This window comes from Ochotona curzoniae, unplaced genomic scaffold, assembly GCF_017591425.1.
Source record: "Ochotona curzoniae isolate NIBS_2020 unplaced genomic scaffold, NIBS_Ocur_1.0 contig_1274, whole genome shotgun sequence".
Lineage (NCBI taxonomy): Eukaryota > Metazoa > Chordata > Mammalia > Lagomorpha > Ochotonidae > Ochotona > Ochotona curzoniae.
In genome coordinates, this window is record NW_024465023.1 from 29,324,892 (window position 1) to 29,349,401 (window position 24,510).

A 24,510-nucleotide genomic window follows, 5' to 3' on the forward strand; every position below is an offset into this window, starting at 1 on the left:
TCCAGCTGGGTTAACAGAGCTGTACGTTCTATGGAATTGCCTTAGAATCCTGTACCCCTGCTCTCCACCAGATCAGAGTTTCTTGAAGAACGTAACAAGGAGTTAAAAATTAATTGTAGAAAGTTAGGAAAAGAAAACAAAGAATAGAGGACTGATATTTTTCCTTAGACTGTCTATAGTCTTCTTACTCTACATTTTCTTTTTTTAAAAATATGTATTTCTTTATTTGAAATGAAGGATGACGGAGAGGGAATTAAAAAATAATTTTCATCTGTTGGTTCCCTCCTGAAATAGTAGCAATAACCAGGGCTAGGCCAGGCTGAAGACAGAAGCCAGGAACTCTATCTGTGCCCCACATATGGGTGGCAGGGGTCCAAGCACCTGGGTCACCTTCTGTTGCTGTCCTGGTCACATTAGCAGTGTGCTAAATTGGGAAACAAAGCAGCCAGGGCTTGAACCAGCATTCCCGTGTGTGATGCTTAGCCTACTGTGCTGCAAAGCGAGACCCACTCTTGTTTTCTTATTTAAAGCAAAAGTATGGGAATTAATTGAAGGTCACTCAGAATGCAAAGTCTAAAATCTTTAAAAGTAGATGTAACAGTCCTTTTTAGATATATACAGGTGTTTAAATTGAAGTTAAAAAGCAGACACCAGGAAAACCCTGCTTGCTTCCTTTCTCTCAAATTCCTGCTGCCAGTGAATATAAATCACGAGGAATGTTTAAAATGTATTTTGATATCAGTAAGGTGGAGGGTACTTAGAGAAATGTAACTAAGAAGATTTGCCTTGAATTAATTGAAAGGAACATAGAAATGAATTTTAAAGTGATCTGTCACTCCCCCCACCCCCCGCCCCGCAGGCTGGCTCTTCCGAGTGTCTATAGAATAGTACAGAAAGTAATGAATTAAATAGAATTTCTCTCTCTCTCTCTCTCTCTCTCTCTCATAGTATGGTCTAAAAGTTAGTGGACATGCAGTTGAATGCCATGGAAACCAAAATAGTCAGGGATAATATGAACAGATACAATTGAATCTTTTGAAGAAAATTGTAATCTACCACATTTTAACAGTTCTCCATAGTGCATTTTTCAACATGTTGTGGGAAATGAGAAAAATATTTCCAATGTGAAAGTAAATCACTTGGCATAGATTCCTGGTTCTGCCAAGATAGATACCCTGTTCCTCCAAGGTTTTTCCTCACAACTAAAACACCTTACACGTAACATAGTACTCTGAAAATGATAAGATAGACTGCCTGAGGACCTTGGGACTCATTGGAATAACACATATATGCCTCCCATATGTCCTGAACATGGTGTTAACAAAATTATGCAATTAAGAACCAACCCAGTAGTCACAGAGTTCCAAGAAAAGCTTATTCTCTTTAGCTAAACAGTTGAGGAAAGGATAGCCTAACAAGACCAAATCTTTCTGGGTTTACCCTAGCCAAATACCACCACCACCAACAAAAAGCGTACTAACACTCTCGCCACCCCCCCACCCCCCAGCAAGTAAGAATGTTCTGACTCCCCAGCGCACTGGTATTAGCTAGGGCTATCCAGCAGTACCTAATCATCCATTCCTTGCCTTAAAAAGCAGGTAGTTCTTTGGTTCCCCCTGCTGGTGGTTTTGGCATACTGTGCAGGGAGATGATCTTGCCTGACCCCAGCCCAACTCTATGTGAAGGGAGGCTGTGTACTTGCCAAGGTATTGTCAGTGCGGTCCAACACCAATTTGAAGCCTCCACCCCAACCAAGAATTAATGAAACTTAGGAGGGGTTTAAAGCAGGGCTACTCCACACTAAACCTCTACCCTCACTCAGTATCAGCAAGACAGAACAAGATGGTTGAGATACAGTGAGATTCCAAACCCTGCTTCTCAGATCCGCTGATGTTAGTGGCCCCACTGGAGAGATGAACCTTATCTATAATGTGGTATATGACAGAAATGGCTGGTACTCTACTTCCCCTCTGCCCATTCCTGTAAGCCAGACTTTTGGAGGAGCTGAACTTTTGACTCTCTAGTGTGTGTACACACACACACACACACACACACACACACACACACACACGAGTCAGCCCAGCACTTTCCCCTTTCCTGTCATAGGTGGGAACCAGTAAGGAGTTGAGCTTACATCCCTACTCAGAGGCAACAACGTAATGTTGCCCTACTGTCACTAGAGCCTCAGGTAAAGCTATACTTCCATCCCAACAGTGTGGTGTATTGCTCTACTTTTAAGGGTGTGTTGCACCCTGAAGGAAGTTCAGCATGCAAGTATACACCCACCTTGCCTTCGCATTATAACTCACACAGAATTGCTCACTAAAAAAGACTAAATAGTGTCCAGGGTCTTATAATCTAATGTCTAAGATGTCCATTAGACATTGAAAAGTCACTTATACTGAGAAACAGAAAAATCACATGAATGGAAAAGAATAACAGATATTTTTAAAAGAAAGTGATTTTTAAATATTTAAGAAGCTGACAGAGATATATCCTCCGTTCACTGGCACATCCCCCAAACACCAGCAATAGTTGAGGAATGGGCCAGACCAGAGTCAGAAGCCGAGAACTCAATCCGCATTGCCCAGGCAGGTGACAGAGATGCAGCTTGAGCCATCAGTACTGCTCCCATGGTCTTGACCAGCAGGAAACCAGGAGCCAAAGCCAGGACCTGTACCCCACAAATTACTCCATGGTGGGGTACAGATATCCCAGAGGATATCTTAACTGCTGGGTTGAATACTCAGACCAGACCAGAATTTTGAAGCAGCCATGCTAAAAATAGAGAACAATGTCAAAGACAAATAAAAATGCACCTGAAAAGACAAAAGACAATCCTATGGATTCAAGCGATTGACTGAACCCCAGATAAGATAAATACAAAGTAATCTAAGCACCGAAATATCAAAACCAAAATTTTAGAAATAGGGAGTTACTGTTTAATAAGTGTGAATTTTCAGTATTGCAGAGTGAAAAGTTTTCATTACTGGTTGTTTGAAAGTACACTTGAGCATGGTTAAGATAGTGAATTTCATGGGTATTTTCTAAGTTTTGAAATCATGCTTTTGAAAATTAAAGACAAAATCTTCAAAGCATCAGGAAAGAAGCAAGCTCTGCCATAGGGAATGATTCACATGGGAGCAGATTTCTTATCAGTCAGAAGGAAATGGCACACTATTTTTTAAATTCTGGAGAAAAAAAAATGTATAATTTGTACCCAATGAAAATATCTTCAGAAAAGTGAAAAGAGAACAGTCTTAGATGTAGTAAAACTAGAAGGAGTTAGTTGAAGACCCTGAAGGAATGAATGGATTAAAGGTAATTCTTGAAACTGAAAGGAAAAATAGACTGGAGACATCAAAAGTAAAGAATAAAAATAACATGAACTCTGCATGGTTTCTTTAAAAAAAAAAAAAAAACCAGAGTGGGAGTATTCACAGCTCGCTTTATTAGACCAGTGCTACCTTGGTATAGAAAACCACAGACAAAAAAAACCAAAAAAACACTAAAACATTTAGGCACAGAATCCTCAAAATAATAGTAGCAAAACAAATCCAGTTATATAAGAATTAAATACCGTGATCTAGTAGATGTTAGAAAAAGTTGGTAATATGAAATATTGATGGAAGATGCAGAAAACCTGGATCTCATGCTTTACTGCTGAGGATTCAAAATGGTGCAGCCAAATCTGAAAAATAGTTAGCCATTTATTAAGAAGCTAAACCAATCATATGATCCACCAGATGCATTCTTGGTCATTTACCAAATAAAAACGAAACCTAATTGTCCACGTAAAAACATGCATATGTGTTCATTGCAATCTTATTTATAATATCCAAAAATTAGAAAGGAAATGTCCTTCAGTAGGTAGGTGGTTAGATAATCTATAATACATCCACTCTAGGTAGCACTGTTCTGCGAATGAAAAAGAATTGATCGTCAGTATAAAAAACTTGGATGAATTCCAAAGGGTTTATGCTGAGTGAAAAAATATTTGCATATTGTATAGTTTACTTAGTATGGAGCCTTTTTTTTTTAGTGTGAAGCTTTTTAAATTTTTCTTTTAAAGATTGTTTTTATTCATAAGATTTACAAGGAAGAGAGATAAATATCTTCCATCTGCTGGATCACTCCCCAAATGACCCAAATAGCTGAACTGAGCCAGTCTGAAGCCAGGAACCAAGAGTTTCCTCTGGTTCTCCCATGTGCATACAGAGTCCCAAGTTTTTGGGCCATCCTTGACTGTTTTCCAAGTAAAGCAACTGGAACATGAACGAACGCCCATATGGATTGCTTGCACTTACAGATGGAAGATTTGCTAGTTGTTAGCATATCAGTTTCTGTATGAAGTTTTTGATGTGGCAGAATTATAGAATTGGAGCATAGATTCGTGGTTGCCAAGGTTTAGGAAGAGGGGAGGGAAGGAAGAAGTTATTATGGTCATGAAAGGGTAATGTGAGGGAAGGAGCTTGGTGATGATAAATTGTTCAGTATATTTACTGTGCTGATAAATACAAGTCATGTGAATGTGACAAAATGGAAGAGAGAGTTTATACACTCAAATGAGTACTGGAAAAAAACAGTGAAATCTGAATAAATTATAGTAATACCAATTTCTTGATTTTAACCCCAGTTTGGGTCAGCTGGCATCACTGGGATAAGCTGGATGAAGGGTGTGTGGGACCTCTGTTATTTTTGTGACTTGTAACTGACCAAGGGGAAGGAGAGAAAGTTAAACATTAGATAAAATGTCTAGTCTCAATTAGGAATTTCTTTTTAATAATTTTACTAAGAAGAACAAAAACTTAGACCAAAAGCAAGTGTCATACTTGATGGAAACATATTATAGTCACTATCATTAAAACTATGCTTGCTATTTTCACTTCAATTTTACATATTAGAAAAATTATTTATGCAATTAGACAAAATCAGAGTGCTTGAAAGAAGGATAAGATTATTCATAGATGATTGCTTCGATAAAGGAAATCTGAAAAGGTTTGTTATTTATTTTTTAAAGATTTATTTATTTGTTTTATTGGAAAGTCAGATTTTTTCAGTGAGAAAGAGAGACAAAGAGAAAGATCCTCCATCCATTGAGTTGTTTCCCAAATGGCCACAACAGCCAGAGCTGAGCCAAGCAGAAGCCAGGAGCCAGGAACCTCTTCCAAGGTCTCCCACACAGGTGCAGGGTCCAAAGCTTTGGGGCGCCGGGATTAGAACCGGCATCCATATAGGATCCCAGCACATGCAAGGCTAGGACTTTATCCACTAGGCTACCACACGGGACCCTGAAAAGATCTGTTAAAAATTATGTTACTGTAGTAAAATGGCATTGTACAAAATATTTTCAGGAACCAAGCTTTTTGTTGAGCAGTCTTTATCAATTACAAATTATAGTGAAAAAAAAATTTCCTTTAAAATCACAACAAAAATGTTTGGAAATAAACATAACAAAAGCTAAGACCTAAAGAAAAGTTGTGGATTACGTTAAAGAATAATTTGAAAAATTGAGAGACAAGCTGTAATTCCTTAATATAAATTATTTTCAATAGGATTTGAGGTTAATTTTAAGAATTGAAGGTAGCTCCTTCCACTATCTTGACTGTATGCGGCTAGAATATTTGTCTGATATTTTCTTTTGATTTCTCTGAACTATTTTATAATGTATGTGAACAGTTAAGACTAACAACCTGTCATAAAATGCTCTGTTACTGGCGCTCACACTTAAATGTATAGCTAAATTAATCATGGAACTGTATGAAGTGTTTGGATTGTTGCTTCTTAAATTCACTTCAGTACTTCTCTACAATACTTTGTATTGAGATTTAGTTGATATTACATAACTGTTCTCAGATGGTAAGTATGCATCGCAGTAAATCCCACTGTGTTGTTTTACCTGCACGTATCAGTGTTGTCTTTTGTCCAAAATGATGTGTATAAAACTGCGTGCAAGAATTCTTCAGTGCATTCATGGGACATGCCTATTAAAAGAGTATGCATGGACTTTAAAAATGTTATGCACCCAAAGTAGTTTACCTTTTAATTCCATTTTCCATGAGCTGTTTGGAAGTATCTTTGTGTAAGTTTAATGATTTGAAGTGATTAATAACCATTAACAATAATGTATACTGTATTCGGCTTAGTAGACAGTTATATATCACTTGTCTTACACAGGAGAAAGCAGAGGTTCAAGTGATTTTGTTATAGTCAGCAAATAAAAATGCAGACTTCGAAGTCCAGAATAGGAAGGCCTCTGGCAACCAGTCAGTAAATCACTGGGCTTGTTTGTGACACTCAGCCAACCCAAGTAATGGGTTATCTAGAACTCGTGTTTGCAGCCCTAGAAATGCAAGTGGACTCAGTAGCAGTAGGGAACATTTGTAGTACCAGCGTTCTTGTGGCCATTTGTAACAACATCTGCAAACCATACAAAATTGTCAACTTAAAAATTAGCTTACTGGGCCCAGCGAGGTAGCCTAGTAGATAAAGTCCTTCCCTTGTATGCGCCGGGATCCCATATGGGAGCCTGTTCCTGTCCCAGCTGCTCCACTTCTCATCCAGCTCCTTGCTTGTGGCCTGGAAAAGCAGTTAAGGATGGCGCAAAGCTTCAGGACCTTGTACCCGTGTGGGAGACCCAGAAGAAGCTCCTGACTCCACAGCTCCACTCTGCCATTGTGGCCACTTGGGATGTGAATCAGCAAATGGAAGATCTTTCTGTCTCTCCTTCTCTCTGCAAATCTGACTTTCCAATAAAAACAAATCTTTCAGAAAATTAGCTGCTATAGATTTATTGAATTTCCAGTCTACCTGCACTTGCCTTGGCAAGGCCAGACCAATTGGTTTCACAGGCCTTTTGAGACACATAGGCTGGATGTTCCTCACTCCTGCATAGAGCAGGAGACTCTTCAAAATCCTCTCAAGTGTCAGTGTTTGCCATGTCTTCTGAAAAGGTGAGAAGCAGGAAAAAGAGGCTGACAGAAAATGCCAAACATGGCTGGGCACACTGGAGTATACCGCAACTTCTAATATAGTTAGCATCTAAATGTTGTGGATTTGAAACCAATATTCATATTTAAGTCTTTTGCTCAAAGTCACTCCGATAGTAGAGAGCAAAGCCAGGCTTTAACATTGGTTATGGCAGGCTCCAAAGCTTGTGGTCTTTTCCCTACCCTGTGATTTCCATAGGAGTCATCCAAGGAGCCATCCTGATTTCCTTTATGTAAAATCAGAAAGACAGATCTCCCACCTGCCGTCTCACTGTGCAAAGGTCCACAGCAGCCATCAGTGCTGGACGAGGCTGAAGCTGGGAGCTGGGAACTCAGTCTGGGTCTCCACATGGGTGGCCAGGGTCCAATTACTTGAGCTATCACCTGTTGTTTCCCAGGGTCCTTAGCAAGAAGCCATAATTAGCAGGCTTAGGACCTGAACCCCAGGCACTCTGAAATGGAATGCAGGCTTACCAAGTGACTTCTTAACATAAATAACCCACCCTTAAGATGCCTGTTTGAAAAATAAATACCCTGCCACGGAGCTTCTGGAAATTGTGATTCAGTTTCATTTGGGGTTAAAGCCAAGTAACATACCTCAAACAGGAATCTTCCGTAACTCTAGTCATCCAGTAAGTTTGGGAGACGCTACCAGTTCTGTCGTGTGGAGACATGGGTAGGATTAGGAGTAGAAAGAGGAGTTTAGAAATTGGTTCTTCATTCTTCTCTAGCAGTAAAATAAGAACAATAGGTTTGGATTGTGGAAATCACAAAATTGATTTTAGATTCCTTAACCTATACAGAAATACTTCTTTTTATTATTTTTTCTTTCAGGTGTCAGCAGGATAAGTTGTTTGGCAATATCTTTACACTGCTGAGCAAATACATCGCTGATGGGCATAAGTAAAACTATTTTGAATCCAGAAGAGAGAGAAGGAATTAGAAATAACATAAAACACAGTTCAACATAGTCATTTCCTCAGGTTTAAAAACTCCCATTAAGTCTTAAATAACCTTAATTTGAAGCTTTAATTCCCAAAGTGACAGGATTATACAAATTTCAAGCAGGGAGAGCTCTCAGCCAAATACTTTATGGATAAAGAAACCACAACTCAGAGAGGCTTAGGGGTTTACCCACATTGAGAGGCTGACTATCAAATCCATGCTGGCCACGGTTCTGTAGGACTCTTAAGGATCACAAATAAATGCCAGAAAAAGTGTCTTTTTCCAATGCCATATCAGTTTTGAACAGTAAATGTAGTTTTAATTCATACCTACCACAACCCCATCGCATTTTCCATGTGGCAGCAGGACTATACGTACTTGAACTATCACCTGATTCCTCCCAGGGTGTGTGTTAGCAGGAAGCCTGATCAGAAGCTCATCTATACTGATTATGATTAATAAAGAAATAAATGGAAGCATTTGCTCAGAAAGTAATAGTCTTCTAATTAGTAGATCAAGGAAGCTGTAACAGCTATAATGTGCTCACTGCCTGTTTTGTGCAAACTGCAGTATTGTCTTCTGTGTGTTTACTTATTTTATCTTGATCAGTATTAGCTTCCGAGATCAGGCGCCTTCAGGGTGGTATGGCGGTAGACGACAACAATCTTGATCATTACTAAACCATGAGGTATGGTGTAATGCACATTGAAGCAAACACAGTAATGCTGAAAATAAATACCATATCGACAGGCATCTGTGCTGACTTTTCTCTATTCATAAAATGAAATCTTGTAATAAATATGGAGAAAACTTAAGATTTCCTCCTTAATATTACATGTTCTGAAAGTGTTCATTTGTTAAATGTATTCTTCAATATTTATGAGCTATATGACTTATGTATTTACAAATTTTAGGTCTACTTCATGGTCTATAATATGGTCAGTTTTTGTAACTTTTCATAGACACCCATATCTCCTTTACATAATGAAATGCAGTGTCAGTCCTGATATAAAAGATTTCAAATACTTTGTCCTTATTCATTACACTGGATCGTATTAGTGTGCTAAAAGTTCCCTATTTTGCTTACCTGTATTTCATGTTACAGCTTCAAAAGCATCTGCTTTTGCATTTAATTATAAAACTAACTACAAGTCTGTGGTTTGAATGTATGATACTGTTATCACTATTTTAATGACTTTTTAAAAAGCATGTATGCTACTTATAGAAAAATCTTTAAAAAATGGAAGGAATTAATACCTGTGTGCTTACAATTATTATTTCACTATTCAAAGGTTTCTATGTGATTAGGAGTAGAGATTTTAGGATTAGATTCAGATTTGATTTGGGCTCTTATTAGCCTTACGCAGAATATTAGACTTTATTTGTATATTCAGCAAATATTTGTTGAGCAGCTACTGTGTGCCAGGCATTCTCTAGGGTCTAGGGACCATTGCTTTGAAAGATTGACATCTGTCTTGACTTACTTTCTTGTTTAAATAAATTGATGATAGTGTCTCACAAAGTTGTTTGAGGCATCAAAAGTGTTTAATGGTGCACAATATTTTCCTGCTGTGTGGCAAGAGATCAGTGAATGGCAACGATCACTATTATATATACTTAACACTAATTGTGTCTTCAGTTCAATAAAAATTATCACTTTAAAAAGCTATAAATGTTTTTGGGCCCAGCGCAGTGGCCTAGTAGCTGCAGTCCTCACCTCATACATTCTGGGATCCCATATGGGCGCCGGTTCTGGTCCTGGCAGCCCCACTTCCCATCCAGCTCCCTGCCTGTGACCTGGGAAAGCAGTCGAGGACGGCCCAAAGCCTTGAGACCCCGCACCCATGTGGGAGACCCAGAAGAAGGCTCCTGGCTTCGGATTGGCTCAGCTCCAGCCGTCGCAGTCACTTGGGGAGTGAATCGTCGGACGGAATATATTTCTCTGTCTCTCCTCTGCTCCCTATAAATCTAACTGCAGTAAAAATAAATCTTTAGCTCTTTTTTTAAAGAGCTAAATGTTTTTACCTTAGTCTGATTTTTGATATAGAGTATAAACTCTGTGCTTTTCTATGCTTGAGTTCCTGTTTAAATCAGTAAGTAGTTGTTTACTTTTCTGAAAATTGTAACTGGACCTCAAGTTTCTATTATCAAACATTTCAAATAAAAAAGAGAGTAGTACAGTGAACCACAGTATCTGCCTAGTCCACCCCAGAGGAAGATCTTCTGTCCGATGACTCACTCCCCAAGCGGTCACAACAGCTGGAGCCGAGCCGATCCGAAGCCAGGAGCTCTTCCTGGTCTCCCACGCGTGTGCAGGGTCCCAAGATTTTTGGGCCGTCCTCGACTGCTTTCCCAGGCCACGAGCAGGGAGCTGGATGGGAAATGGGGCTGCCAGGATTAGAACCAGCGCCCATATGGGATCCTGGTGCATGCAAGGTGAGGACTTTAGCAGCTAGAATAGCACACGGGGCCCTGCATTTTATTTCTTAAAAGAGAATTCTTTCTAAAGCACATACCCACTGCATCATCATTGCCCATAAAATGTGATTATATAATAGCATTTGATATCTAATAAATCACTTTCCTTATGTTTTATTTAAAATTTTACGTATCCTGCATTATTTCTTTTGGAATAAATTGTCATTTCATATTTTAAATTCTTTCCCTGTGGGTTTTATTTTTTTCTTGCAATATGTATTGCTTTGTTTGAGAAGGTTGTGAAATACAGAAGGAAGAATTATGGAGAGAGAAAGACATGGGTTTGCCATTTACTAATCAACTTGCTGAGCCTTGATTTCCTCAACTGTAAAAGAGGAATAATTATGCCTGCTTATCGTGTTCTTAGAGTTGAATACAGTGATTGTGTAGATTACTATGAATAGTCTTTGCCAGTTATTTTGGATTGTAATAAATGTCTATTCTTTCTATTCTGTGAGTTTTCAAAAATATCCCCAAATTTCTATTTATTAGATAATCCCTGAAAATAGTGTATTTAAAATATCCTTTTAAGGAAAAACTGTTTTTTGTTTTTGTTTTGTTTTGTTTTGTTTTTTGCTTCTTCCACTATCTTGAGTTCCCATTAACTTAGCCTAAAGTTGCAAATATCCTAAAATGTTTTTTCTTTTAATCATTTACACACACACAAATATATAAACACATATGTTCTTCATTAGTAACAATTTTTCTCTTAGTGGGGTTAATTATTGTATTTAGTTATTTCTGAACATAAAGTTGGTGTCAGTGTACTTCCCAGTTCGTTCCTACCTCTTTATTTCTGAGCTCTTTGATTTTCCTTTGATGGAAGAGCATACGTTTGAACAGTTTGTATATAATATACTTCTGGAATGGTGACATTTTCTAACACTTTACAGCTCTGAGGATAATTTATTGTGACCTTTGTACCTGGAGAACTAGGATGAAGTATGAAGTTCTTAGATCCTAACTTTTTCCTTTCAATTCTCTCAAAGTCATTACTTCATTGTCTTCCGGCATTTTATTATTGCAATGGAGAAATCTGAGGTCAATCTGCTTTTAGTTCCTCTGAAATAACCTATTTTTTTCTGCTTGTATGCTTATAGGATTATATCTTTATCCTTGAAATTTAAAAACCTTTGCCAGGACATGTCTTGGTGTTGATGATCTCTGTCGAACCTTGTCAGTCTCCAGTCTCAGGTATTTTTTTCAGAACTGGAAAATTTTCTTATACTTTCAATTGACTGAACTGCTCTGTGTTTTTCTTTAGGAACATCTGTTATTACTAGATAATTTTGATGTCTGTCCTCCATAGTTTTTTCATCTTTGCTTGCTTTTTTTTTTCCCTCCCATTGTTCAAGTTTGTCCTCCGTGGCATGGATTCTGTTTTCTGCAGTGTCAATTCTAATATCTGCTATTCACAATGCAAATTTAATTTTAGCTACTGTGTTTTCATTTCTTTATATTTATCTCGACATACTCCTGCTTCATCAGCAGAATTCCGCATAGGGATACACTTTTTAAATCATGAGCTGGAGTCAGGCCTGAAATTTACCTGTTTTCTGAGGCCTCAACCACAGGACCAGAAAAAAAGCTTCAGCTTCTGAAGGAGTCCGCATAAAATTGAACCGTGGGTACAACCTAGTTCAGAAAGTGGAGCAGGCTTGGATACTAGGCCTTTAGAAGCCAGATGAATAGCAAAGCAGGCATAAGGATACCTTGAGTAGAAAAAAACCCGGATTTTTCTAATTACATTTATTGCTTTTCTAAAAATAATGCAAATTATGTGCATATAATTTTGAAAATATAGTACCAAGAAGAAAACTCTATGCCAGGTAACTACTGATAAGATTTGGTGTGTTTTGCTGGTTACGTGCACCCGTGTTGGGAGGGGAGTGCAAAATTGTGGTCATACTATATGGTTTTGTACCTTTTCTGACTGACTCTTGCAAGCATTTTTTGCATCTCTTTTTTTCTTTGAGGCCCTGATTTTAACCATTGCATAGTATTCCTACATTTGAATAGATGTCTTTTGATTTATTTTACCAGTCCCCTGTTGGTCACTTAGACTGTTTTCTATTTTTCAGTATAATGAGTATGATGACTCTCACTGTACATAAGTCTTTATGCACATCTCTGATATTTCCTTAGGATAAATGAGGAGCTGATTCTTAATCCTGTCACATTGGTAAGGATTATATACATTCCTTATTAAGAATATAAAATGCTTGTTTCTTATTGTTTCAATGTGATTGCATAGACGATTCTTTGGATTCCAAACAATTTGGTGGTATCTTAACCAATTGAGAGAGGTTTCTAATGCCTCCTACTCAGCACCTTCATGAAGAAACTCCTGTCTCTTTGGGCAGGAAGACCACTGCTAATATCAGGGAGTTTGGAAGGCCAAGATTTACAGGTGGAAAGTTGAGACTGAATAAAAAACGGCAGCATGCTGCTTGCTCATTCCTACAGCTCGGGTCTGTGTATTGATATGCTAGGGCTCGGACCCTTTCATCTCTGCTTCCTGTTATTTCAAACTAGTGTTATCTGTAGAAAGTCTTTTTTCCCCCCAGTATTCTTGTGTACATTTAACTTGAATTTAGGATAATGTCAGAAGATGATATATTCTACTAAGTTGAAGGTAGTGTTGTATCAGTCACAGTTCATTTTTCAGTCCTAGTATACTTGCATATAATAATCTGAAAAATATTTTTTTGTTTTATATTTTCTTAAGATGTAACAGAGAGCAGCGTCAAAATGGGCATTATTTGAACATGTCGTTATAACAAAACAATTGGCTTGGTGGAGTTGCTTAAAATAGATACTTTAATGACTCCTTATTTTTAACAGATTAGAATTTCCCTTAGGAATAATCTAGAGATCGTGAAACCATGATTCAGAATTACTGGCTGAATTATTCTTCCTCTTTAAATCGGGGAGATGATGTTAAGTACAACACTGAAAGTTAACTTGAAAACAATTCCTGCTGAAGCTTAAGCAGTCTCCTTTAATCTGTTTTGTTCTGATGAGGCCCATATTGTAGGTTATCCAAATTTGTGACTTTTTACACATTTCAAACTAATGTAGTAAAGCATGATTAGCATTTCCTAACCTTTCCCAGTATTTTGCATCTTATTTGCATATGTACAATCTGCCAAGCTCCAGTTTTTTGGCTGGCAGACATTATGGTGGAATGAGAGAGGATAAATACATTTGCCTTACTCCCAAACTATATTTGCTCCATAGTCGTTCTTTAGCCATATTCTGTAAAATTATAGTATATATGAGTGATCTCTTCCACCTTGTTTGACAGGAGTTAGACTGCAAGTGGTGGAACAAGTATCTCAACACCCTTGTGTTCTTCATTGCATTACATCTTTAGAAGTTATATGAAGAAATGCAAATATTATGTAACCAATTTTACACAGAAGAGGAAAAGAGAAGTAGTAGTTACTAGGCATCTGCTGTCCCTGGGTCCCTCACTGCCAGCTGCCCTCTGAGGTGGATGCTACATGGACCTTATAAATACGAAGGCAGTGCTCAAGAAGTTCAAGAACTTACCCATGCTCAGGGAGCTATACCAGTAGGTGACAGCGTTGGGAATGCAGCCTGGTATCGGTCAGCTTCAGCACACATTTATCTATTTGTTTCTTAGAAGTAGAGAAGCATGCATTTCTTTGTCTAATGGTGCTCTGGGAACTGTGCAGAGTACAAATGTGGAGGCCAACTGAAAAATCTCTGATGAAACCAGGAGTCATTTTTCAAAACGGAAGCTTACTTCAGAAGTAACTTTGTGCTCATTTCCAGTAGATAACGTTTTAATCCTTGTTTTCATGAAGTGCTACAAAAGGCTTGTTAAAATAAAGGCGCTTCTTTTTTTAATAGAAAAAGCTTTGTGAGGTTTTTACTGGTATGTAGGATAGCATGAGGTTTCTTGTCTTGCTGCATTAAAAATAAAAATGCTCAAATTTTTAAATCTGCCAAACTCAGAAAGGAAGTCACTACTTTTTCAAAAGTTGAATGGAAAATAACCATCTTGATCATGTTTCACCTACTTTATTTTCTCAAGTAGTTTTGTTAGTATATACTGTTAATTAGCTGAATCAGGTGATAGATTTGGAATCCAATCTGCAGACACTAGCCACTGGGTCAGAACTGGAAAGGATGAAGCAAAAACTTAAGATTTTATTCCTGGAACTAAGAATAATAATAGGAACAGGAAAGGGGATGCAGAGCTTTGATGCAATGTAAGCAAAGAGGACAATGACAAAGAAGACAGAAGGCTCGTATCTGACTCAGTAGTGTGTTGTGGTCATTCCAAAATATTGCTTATGTGAACTGTATTAACATAAATTTATTATCTGGGACGAGGGACCCTGCATTGGTCCTGCCAAGATTGTAATGTAATTGTATCTAATTCCATCTAATACCCTTTAAGATGAGTTAGAGCATGCTGAGAAAAAAGACTGATGATGGATCTCATTTTGTCTTGGAGAAACATTTTAAAGGAACTCAGGTTATCTAGAAAAGACAAGAGTTGGAGTGGTTTGTAGTCATAGATGTAGATTCATTTTCAGTGACTTTGCAGCTAGCATACAGACTTGTTAGTCATTTTTTAGTAATCTTTAATGGAATTTCTGGCTTTCTAAAAGTTACTATATAATGAAATTTTTGTAGAAGATGAGGCTTTCTATGAGACTATTCTTAGCCTTATAGTGTTCAAGTATAGGTGAGAAGGGGCTAGAAAGAGTATGTATATATGTGTTGTTGGTAGAAGAGATTTTCTTATTTTTTTTAAAATATTGGTTGGTTTAGAAACTCAGCATTACAAAGCAGGAGAGACAGATCTTCCATCCACTTTTTTCCTACTTAGGTGTTTGCAATGGCTGGGGATGGGTCAGGCCAAAACCGGAAGTCAAGAGCCTCAAGGGGTCACTCACGTGAATGGCAGAGGCCCAAACAGTTGGGCTGTCTTCTAATACTAATCCAGGCCATCAACAGTGAGCTGGCTCAGAGGTGGAGCAAATGGGAGGACATGAACTGGCACGCATAAGGGATGCTGGCACTGTCTGAGGTAGCAGTTTTAGTTGCTAAGTCACAACAGCAGTCCCAGTAGAGAAGACTTTCAAAAAGCCTTATCAGTCTTAAAGTTGGAATTTTTTTTTTAAAGATTCTAACATCAAAAGGATTTTACTTTATCCCCACAAAGCCACCTCACTTTAATAGTAGAGACTTGCAGTGGTACAGCTCTTAACACTATTTAAAATGTTTTCTTAGGAGTTACCTGTTTTGAGCTTTCATAGACCAAGCGAGTATTCCCATTTTGAATAAAGTAAGAGAGCACATCTGAATTGCTCAAAATCATAAAGTTTTATATAAGTGGAAAACCTGGATTGTACCTCTGGTCTGCTAAGTCCAAGTTCAGTGCTATTTCTGTTATACTAATTTGCTTTAAAAATAAGTTACAAGTTGCGATACTTGCTTTGCATACATGAAAATCACAAGGAACAGATGGCTCTCAAATTTTATTCCTATGGAAATATAACTATAGCTCAAATTAAACCACGAGTTCTATAAACCCAACAATGTGGAATCATTGATTATCAGATCTATATTATTGGAAAAAAATTATTTATTTATAACTAATGGGAAAATCTATTTAATGATGCCATTAATTTAACTAAAATAACAAATGCAGGAGAGATAACAGATTGGTTGGCCATAAGTGAGGTGACTGAATGTTGAACATAATCAATATAGCAAACATCAATGGTTTATTAAGTGCAAGATACTATGCTTAGGGTTTCATAGCATTTATCTCATTTCGTCTTCACAAAAATCCAATGATGGTAAAACTTTATATGCTCAGTATTCATATGAAGAAGCTGTAGCTAATATGGCTTACTTAACCTGTTCAAGGCTTTGTATCTGGTAATGTAAGAGTAGGAATTTAAGCATATGTGTCTGACTCCAACATCTTAAAAGCTAGTTTGTTCCTTTGGTACATTTGGATGAAAACAATCAGCAGTCAGTTTCATCTATGGCCGTGGCTTTTAGGGGAGAGCAATGTCCTAGAGGCATTGAGTCTTCTTACCATAGAGCTAGTCTACAATATTGTGATTTCTAAAAACGTCTTAGGGACATCTTTTATAGTAGCCTGCCCTCTTTTCCTGCATTTTGGCACTGTTTCCATGCTCTCTAGTGTTGTACAGGCATTCTAATAACCTAGGAACATGAACTCTGAGTAGGTGAAAAATGCCCTTTGAATAAGTCATTAGACCTTCTGGGATGGGGAGGGGGGTCATGTTTTACTTTGTCTCTAGTGCCTAGAACCATGAGCATGAATGCAATGGAATGAGCAAATGAATAGTCAATAGGGATAGGAAGAAGAGGAGAGAAGTTTAAAATCAGAGCGGCTGCCTCATGCGGAGTATGGACTGATGGATGGAGTACCATTTACATCATAGTTGCTAATTCTCCAAAGGAAGTGAGATGTTAGATGTTAACTTACTAACAATTAATCAGGCTACTCCTTTTTTCAAAAAGAGAATGAAAGAAGACCCCTATGTGTTCTTGATTTCTTGTTTTTTATTTTTTTAATTGCACAAGTAATAATATTCATTGAAGATATTGTAGTCACCTTAGAAAATTCAAGTAAACAAAAGCAAATAACATTTAGGATTTCTAAAATTTTACCACCCAGATAGCCACTGTTAACATTTTGGTGTATATCCTTCCAGAATTTTCCCATACAAATATATACATTGGAACATGTATATATTTATTTAGAATGGGATCATTATAATCCATATTGTTTTGTAAACTGCTTTTTCACTTATTACATGTGACTGTCTTTCCATGTCAATGAATTTACATTTTATCATTTTTAATGACTGCATAGTATTCCATTATGGATGTGCATTAATTATAACTAGTTCTCTGTCAGAAGTTTAGGTTTCCAATTTGAAGTTCTTTTAGGAAAAAAAATTATGGTGAGCATTCTTATATGTACATCTTTGTACACTTGTCAGCTTTTTTTTTTTTGAAGGAGTAGAGTTGATGGGACCTTTCAAAACTGTCCGTAGTGGTGTTTTGTATTTAATAGAGGAAGAATGCCTTCTTGGAAGGTTGTGCTGATCGACACTATTCAACAGTATACCCTCAATGCGCATTTCCCCTAGACTCTTTCAGCACTGGCTCCTACTTAGTTATTTGTTTCCTTATATAAATCTTTACCAGTTTGAAAGATGAAAGCAATCTTTGGATTAATTGCATTTAATTAGTACTAAGGCTGAACTCTTCCCTTACTGCTCAGTTTTTGTGAGGTTCCTCATTTTTTTCTTGCAGGTTTGTAAAAGCTCTGTGTATTGAGGATAACAACCTTTTGTCTTCCGTTGCTTCTTTTTGTAGTTAGTTTGTCTTTTACCTTTTTGTGTCTGGCAGAAGAAGTCTTAAACTTTTATGGATTTAAATGTCATTTTTCCCGTATAATTTCTGCTCTCTTTACCCCATTAATATTATTGGCATATAGCTTAGTACCTTTTTTTTTTGACATTTAAATGTTTATAATCTACCTTGAATTTAATGTAGAGATCAAAAAATTCTATGATTAATTAATCAGTTGCTCTGATTAATTATCAGTGGAGTTGGAATGTAGAATGTGTCTTGCCATCCAGGGTGATGTAAATGATGTTTGGTGAGGCTTAAGTAAGGCTTAAGTATTATACCTAACTATTAAGTTAAAGAGCTCACCTAGCAAGGTAATCAGCATTTACCATATTATTTCCATGGAAAAAATGTTTTTGTAATTTCACATAGTTAGCTTACAAAGTCCCTATGAGAGCTTCACCTGCTGCAGATTTCAGACTGCGTTCTTACATAGTCATTCTGCCTCAGTAAAGCCCATCAGGAATGCAAATATTCCTGAGCAGTTTGGGTAGGGGAGGGGTTTATCATCATTTACCTCTGAATTGAATTCTGCTTTAGTAACTTGCTACTTGCTGTACTTTCCACAGAATGGACAGCAAATTATGGATGAGCCTATGGGAGAGGAGGAGATTAATCCACAAAGTGTAAGTAAAACACTGTGTTACAGGAGGTATGGGTGAATCAGATACCATAATGCAACTGAACAAACTAATGACTTTAGTTGTAGAAACTTGTTGATGTTTTCACATTCATTTTACCAAAATACATTCTCAAATAGTTCAGTAAGCTTCCTGAAAGCACTTGATGAGACTGATTTTTAAGAGAATGACAAAACAAACTGCTTTGTGTTGTTGAAAGTTTCTCATTAGTGTCATAAGGCTTATTTTTACAAATTAAACTGACCATAAATTAATTGAACTAAAACTTTTTAAACATCCTACTTTACAGAACTATTTCATGTAGAAGGTAGATATTTACCATTTCTTCAAAAATTTTTTTGGTTACTCTGAATCCCCCTTTTGCACAATAGCTCAATTTTAGTTCTCTTGTTATTCACTACATAAGACAATTGTTGGTGAATGCTTACATAACGTGTATTTTGCACCTTGGTCTTTTCGCTACGTAAGACAATTATTAGCATATATTTACAAAATGTATATTCTGCAGCTTGATCTTTTCACTTGCTGTGTTTAGCAATTTTAAGACAGTACATATAGATTAGTTCTTGCTCAAATGGTTACACAATATTCTATATTATGTAAATCCTATAATTCATGTAGTTTCCCCCTGTTTTGTGAAGTTGTGTTTCACTGGCATAATCTTAGAAAAGGATGTGCTAAATAGATAGATCATTTAAAAAAAGATGTACTGGAATAAAGAATATAAACATTTACATCTCAAGATATTACCAAAATGCATTCCCAAAAGATATGAAAGTTTCAGTGTATAGGAGTACCTCTTTGATTCTGACAATGTCCATATTCAACACTGGATATCATCAGAAAATAGAGAACATGCAATGGGTTCTCATTTTAATTTGCATCTCACTTGATGATTAGGTTTAATATACATGTCTTATTGGTCTTTATGTTTTGTTTTGCCCAGTTTTCTTTTGGCTAATTATTGTCTTCTTGCGTTTCTGTGTATAATCTGAATATTAACTCCATGTTTCTTGTATGTGTTGCAAGTGTTTTTTCTCTCTTTTTTAAAATATATTTTTAAAAGATTTACTTGCTTTAAAGTCACAACTACAGAGACAGAGGGAGAAGCCAGAGAGATCTCCCCTCCATTGATTTATTCCCTAAATGGTACAATGGCCAGAGCTGGGTAAGCTGGAGCCAGGAGCCAGGAGCTTCCTCTGACTCCCACATGGGTGTAGGAGCCCACGGCCTTGTCCCATCCTCTGCTGTTCTCCCAGAACATCAGCAGGGAGCCGGATGGGATGTGGAACAGCCAAGACTTGAATTGGCGTCCCTATGGGATGCTGGTACCACATGCTGAGGATTAGCTTACTGTGCTATGCACAGGTCCTTCGCCACCCCCCTTTTTAAATCTTGATTTTTGTGTTTTTCATTGTATATATCTAGAGATTTTAATTGTTACCTTTTTAAAGCTTTTAATTTTTATTTCATTATGATTTATTTTTTATTTATTTGAGAAAGAACACAGCTCCCATCCAGTGATTTATTTCTTTAATGCTTGTGACAGAAAGGGCTGGAGCAGGTGAAATGCAGGGGCTGGGAACTCAATTTGGAGCTTCCAAATGGATGGCATGGAGTCCACTACTTGCGCCATCACCGCTGACTCCAGCATTCAGATTAGCAGGAAGCTAGAGTCAGGAGCCAGAACCAGATGTCGAACTCTACTACTCCAAGATGGGATGCAAGGGTCTTAATTGCAAGGCTAAACACCTACCCCTTTACCCACATTTTTAGTATTTCTGAAGTTAGAATGCTTATTGTAATTAGTAATGGTGTGACACATTTTTAATTGAGAGTATTTATTTTCTTTTATAATGGTATAGTAATTATGTTGTTAGGTTATACCAAGAACGTAATATCAAAAAATTAAATCCCTCCCTAGTGAGTTAAATGAGTCTGTAAATTAAAACATCCCACTAGAAGCTTATCAAAGAAATTGCTACTCTCAGGAAGATCTACATTTTTAAAAAGATTTTAGCATTTTTATTTGAAAGGCAAATTTACAGAGAGGAAAAACGGAAAGAGAGTGATCTTCTGTCTGCTGATTCACTTCCCAGATGACTGCAATGACTGGAGCTAAGCCACTCCAAAGCCAGGAGCCAGGAGCTTCTTCCAGGTCTCCCACATGGGTGCAGGGTCCCAAGGCTTTGGGCCATCCTTGACTGTTTTCCCAGGCCACAAGCAGGGAGCTGGAAGGGAAGTGGGGCAGCCAGGACATGATCCAATACCCATATGAAATGCTGGCACTGTAGTTGGAGGATTAGCTTGCTGTGTCACTTTGTATACTCTGCTAATGGGAAACACAACAGAAGATGGCCCAGTACTTGGGACTCTACACCCACATGGGAGACTCAGAAGAAGCTCCTGGCTCTTGGCTGCTGACTTCTGGGGAATGAACCAGTGGATAGAAGATATATTTCTCTCTCTCTCTCTCTACCTCTCTTTTCCCCTCTCCCTCCCTCTTCACCTCCCTTCCCCATCACCCTGTCTCCTTCTTACCTATTCTATCCCTCTCTCGCTCTCTCTAACTCTCTCCAACAATCAGATTAAAAATTTAAAGCTTTTAGACTTATTTTAAAAACATATATAAGGAATTAGATGTAGGAATAATATTCGCTTCTTTAACATGAAGGTTAGAAGACAAGGAGTAGAGCCTTTAAAGTGCTTAGTGAAAATGACAGCAAGATATTTTCTTTTTTTTTAAAGATTTATTTTTATTATTTTTTTCATTGGAAAGGCGGATATACAGAGAGGGAGATCTTCCGTCCCATGATTCACTCCCCAAGTGAGCACAACGGCCGATACTATGCCTATCCGAAGCCAGGAGCCTCTTCTGGGTCTCCCACGCGGGTGCAGGGTCCCAAAGCTTTGGGCCATCCTCGACTGCTTTCCCGGGCCACAGGCAGGGAGCTGGAAGGGAAGCGGGGCTGCCGGGATTAGAACCGGCGCCCATATGGGATCCCGGGCGTGCAAGGTGAGGACCTTAACCACTTGCGCCACCACGCTGGGCCCAAACAGCAAGATATTTTCAAACACATACCTGTTTTAGCAAGTTGCTGGAAAAGTCTCCACCAGCTTTAGAGGATTGTTACAAAAAAAGAGACCCGAGATTCAGAAAACACTGCAAGCATGTGAGGAAAGTTCCCCCCATTATAATGAGTAAAGGAAACTGAAGCAAATGAAATTAGTCAGGAGGCTTATACAGCGCCCACTCTAGATGAAAGCATCGTGATTGTAGAAAGTCTGTCTCCAGATACAGCTGGGTAGGGAGAATCGAAGTTGTGAATGGTCCTATAAATTTGAGTATTAAAAATTCACTTGAGGGCCTAGCGTAGTAACCTAGCAGCTAAAGTCCTTGCCTAGCATGCACCCGAATCTCATATGGGTGCACCTGTTTATATCCCATTAGCCCTGCTTCCCAGCCAGCTCCCTGCTTGTGGCCTGGGAAAGCAGTTGAGGACAGCCCAAAGCCTTGGGACCTGTACCCACTCGAGTGACCTGAAAAAGCCTACTAGCTCCTGGCTTTGGGTTGGCTCAGCTCCCGCCGTTGCAGCTGCTTGGGGAGTGAATCAATGGACTGAAGGGCTTCCTCTCTGTATATCTGCCTTTCCAGATATTCACTTTAATTTCCAGAAAAATTCACTTGAGTGGCAATTGCTGAGTGGGAAGAATTTGAGATAGATAGAAAGAAAAGGCAAAGAAAAAAAATGCAAAGAAACAAAGAAATTATAAACTTGAGAAACAAAAGCTGAGCATGAGAAATTAGTGAGTACGTTGCATTGTAATGTGATTATACAATGTAATGAGTACATTACTACAGCAGTGAATAATGCTTTGTAATGGCATAATAGTTGTAAAGACTAAATCTTGACATAAGCAAAATTGGTAATGTTATAAGTGCTAAGTCATCTATAATAGGCTATTTAAAGGTAATATCTGAAATTGATGACACAAGAAAGTAGCATAAGGTTATTATATTCATCAAGTACAGAGAAACATCGGTGGGGACAATGGAACTGAAAAGAGCTGCAAAGGGACAGCAGAGGCACAAGCCATTACTGCTTTGTCCTTGTAACCCTTTTAGCAGGTTTTTTTCCCCTGATATTTTAATAGTTGATAATTTTTAAAATGTAGTTGTAACTGGTGTGATCACAAAAGACACAAAATAATCTGACTTTTGAGAGAAAGTTGCAGGGTTTTGAGAAGTAAGTACCAGTGTTTGGATTAAGACAATCTTGTGGGAAAGTGGTATACATGAAAACAATAGGAGAAGGGCTTTGGGATGTGTTGAAGTAGCTATATTGGTTGGACTAACAGGATCATCTGAAAGTGGAGCCTGATTTCTCCCGAACATCAAGCGCCTTCACTGAGACCAGTTTCCTGTGAGTCAGTCATGTGCTAGCTCTTAAAAATACCCCAAGTTTCCCTCTCTGTGATAGAGCCATCTTGTTGTGGTTGGGTTTCCCCAGCATGCCTCAGCTCTTCTGGCTTTTGTTCCTTGTCCTGAGACTTGCCTTTCTCTTCGACCAGCTTCTCTTTTACTGCCATTTTGAAATTGTATGCCTTTCTAATTTTTAATTGTTTTTTTTTTTTTTGCTTTGTAAAAGTTTAGCCCTTTCCTATCTTTACTCACCTATATTTCCTCAGTGTATCTCAAAATAGAACGTGTATCTAATTAAGTTGATCTACAAGAGAAGATTGACAGTCGCCACCTTACCTCATCTGCCTCCCCAGGAATGTTTTCTTCTTACTCCACATTTATGTGCAGTTAGTTGAATTTCTCACAGAGTTAACTCACTGCAGCCAGTATCTGTTGTTCTCCATTACCTGCCAGAAAGGCTATATTGTGCTTCTTCTGGATTCCCATGTGACTGGGAAGAAGCATTGCCTCTAGCAGAAGGTAGAATACCCCATATAGCACCTCAAGCCAAGGTAGCTTTCCCCTTTTTTTCCCCAAAGAATTACTTATTTTTATTGTAAAGACACACAGAGAGAAGAGACAGATTTTTCCATCCACTGCTTCACTCTCGAAGTGGCTGTAGCAGCCGGATCTGAGCCAATCCAAAGCCAAGAGCTGGCAGCCTCCTCTGGGTCTCCCATATAGGTACAGGGTCCCAAAGCTTTGGGCCATCCTCAGCTGCTTTCCCAGGCCACAAGCAGGGAGCTGGATGGGAAGTGGAGCAACCAGCACATGAACCAACACCCAAAAAGGATTCCGGCACGTGGAGGTAGAGGATTAGTTAGTTGAGCCATTGCAGGCCAGCCCTAGGATAGCTTTCTAGACTGCAGAATTTTCTGTCCTTTCTCAGCTGGCTGGCAGACTCCTTGATCTTCTCCATGCTAGAGAAATAGGGAGTCTTGATTATTAAGATCTGCTGAATCATCAAAGAATCATTAAAGCAGTTTCCCACTTGGTGGGGAGATAATCTTTTAGCAGTTGTTGCAATACCAGGCATGGGTCCTTCTGAGGTTTCAGAACTGAAAGAAACAAATAAGTTTCCAGCCCCAAAAGCATGAGTGTTCATCTTCCTGTCTTCTCCCTTCCAACAGGCTGGCCTTTCTCAAAACCATTTATGGGGTAAAGTATCCCCCAGTAGGAACTAGGATGAGAGTAGCCAGTAATTTTGTGGTTAACAATTGTCCTGACCTCGGCAAAGTGGTGAAATGAATTGACTTTCCCTGGGCTTGATCATTTGACCCTTCTGTTCCCTTTGTCCTGTATTTCTGATGACCATGAAACATCAATTACTCATAACTTTGTAAATTTACATTATAATCCATAGTACGGTGTTCTATCACCTCAACCTTTATGACTTGTTTTTTTAAATCTTCCACCCACTGATTCACTTCCTAAGTGGCCTCAACAGCTAGAGCTGAGCTGATCCAAAGCTGGGAGCCTCCTCCGTGTCTCTCATGCGGGTGCAGGGTCCCAAAGCTTTGGGCCATCCTCTACTGCTTTCCCGGGCCATAGGCAG

The 24,510-nt window shown here is 38.3% G+C and overlaps 1 protein-coding gene across 3 annotated transcripts in view; it reads left to right on the forward strand.

Annotated features, from left to right (window-relative positions):
* Nucleotides 1-24,510, forward strand: part of RPS6KA3 (ribosomal protein S6 kinase A3) — a 100,242-nt gene that overhangs the window by 12,256 nt on the left and 63,476 nt on the right. The window contains exons 1-3 of one of the 3 annotated variants that reach the window (XM_041000417.1): nucleotides 10,600-11,606; nucleotides 12,494-12,594; nucleotides 18,422-18,478. In XM_041000417.1, coding sequence (XP_040856351.1) covers nucleotides 18,437-18,478 — 42 coding nt within the window. In that variant the 5' untranslated portion in view covers nucleotides 10,600-11,606; nucleotides 12,494-12,594; nucleotides 18,422-18,436. Of the gene's footprint in view, nucleotides 1-10,599; nucleotides 11,607-12,228; nucleotides 12,595-18,421; nucleotides 18,479-24,510 lie in introns of those variants that run through there. The other 2 variants (XM_041000408.1, XM_041000427.1) reach the window with 2 other exon arrangements.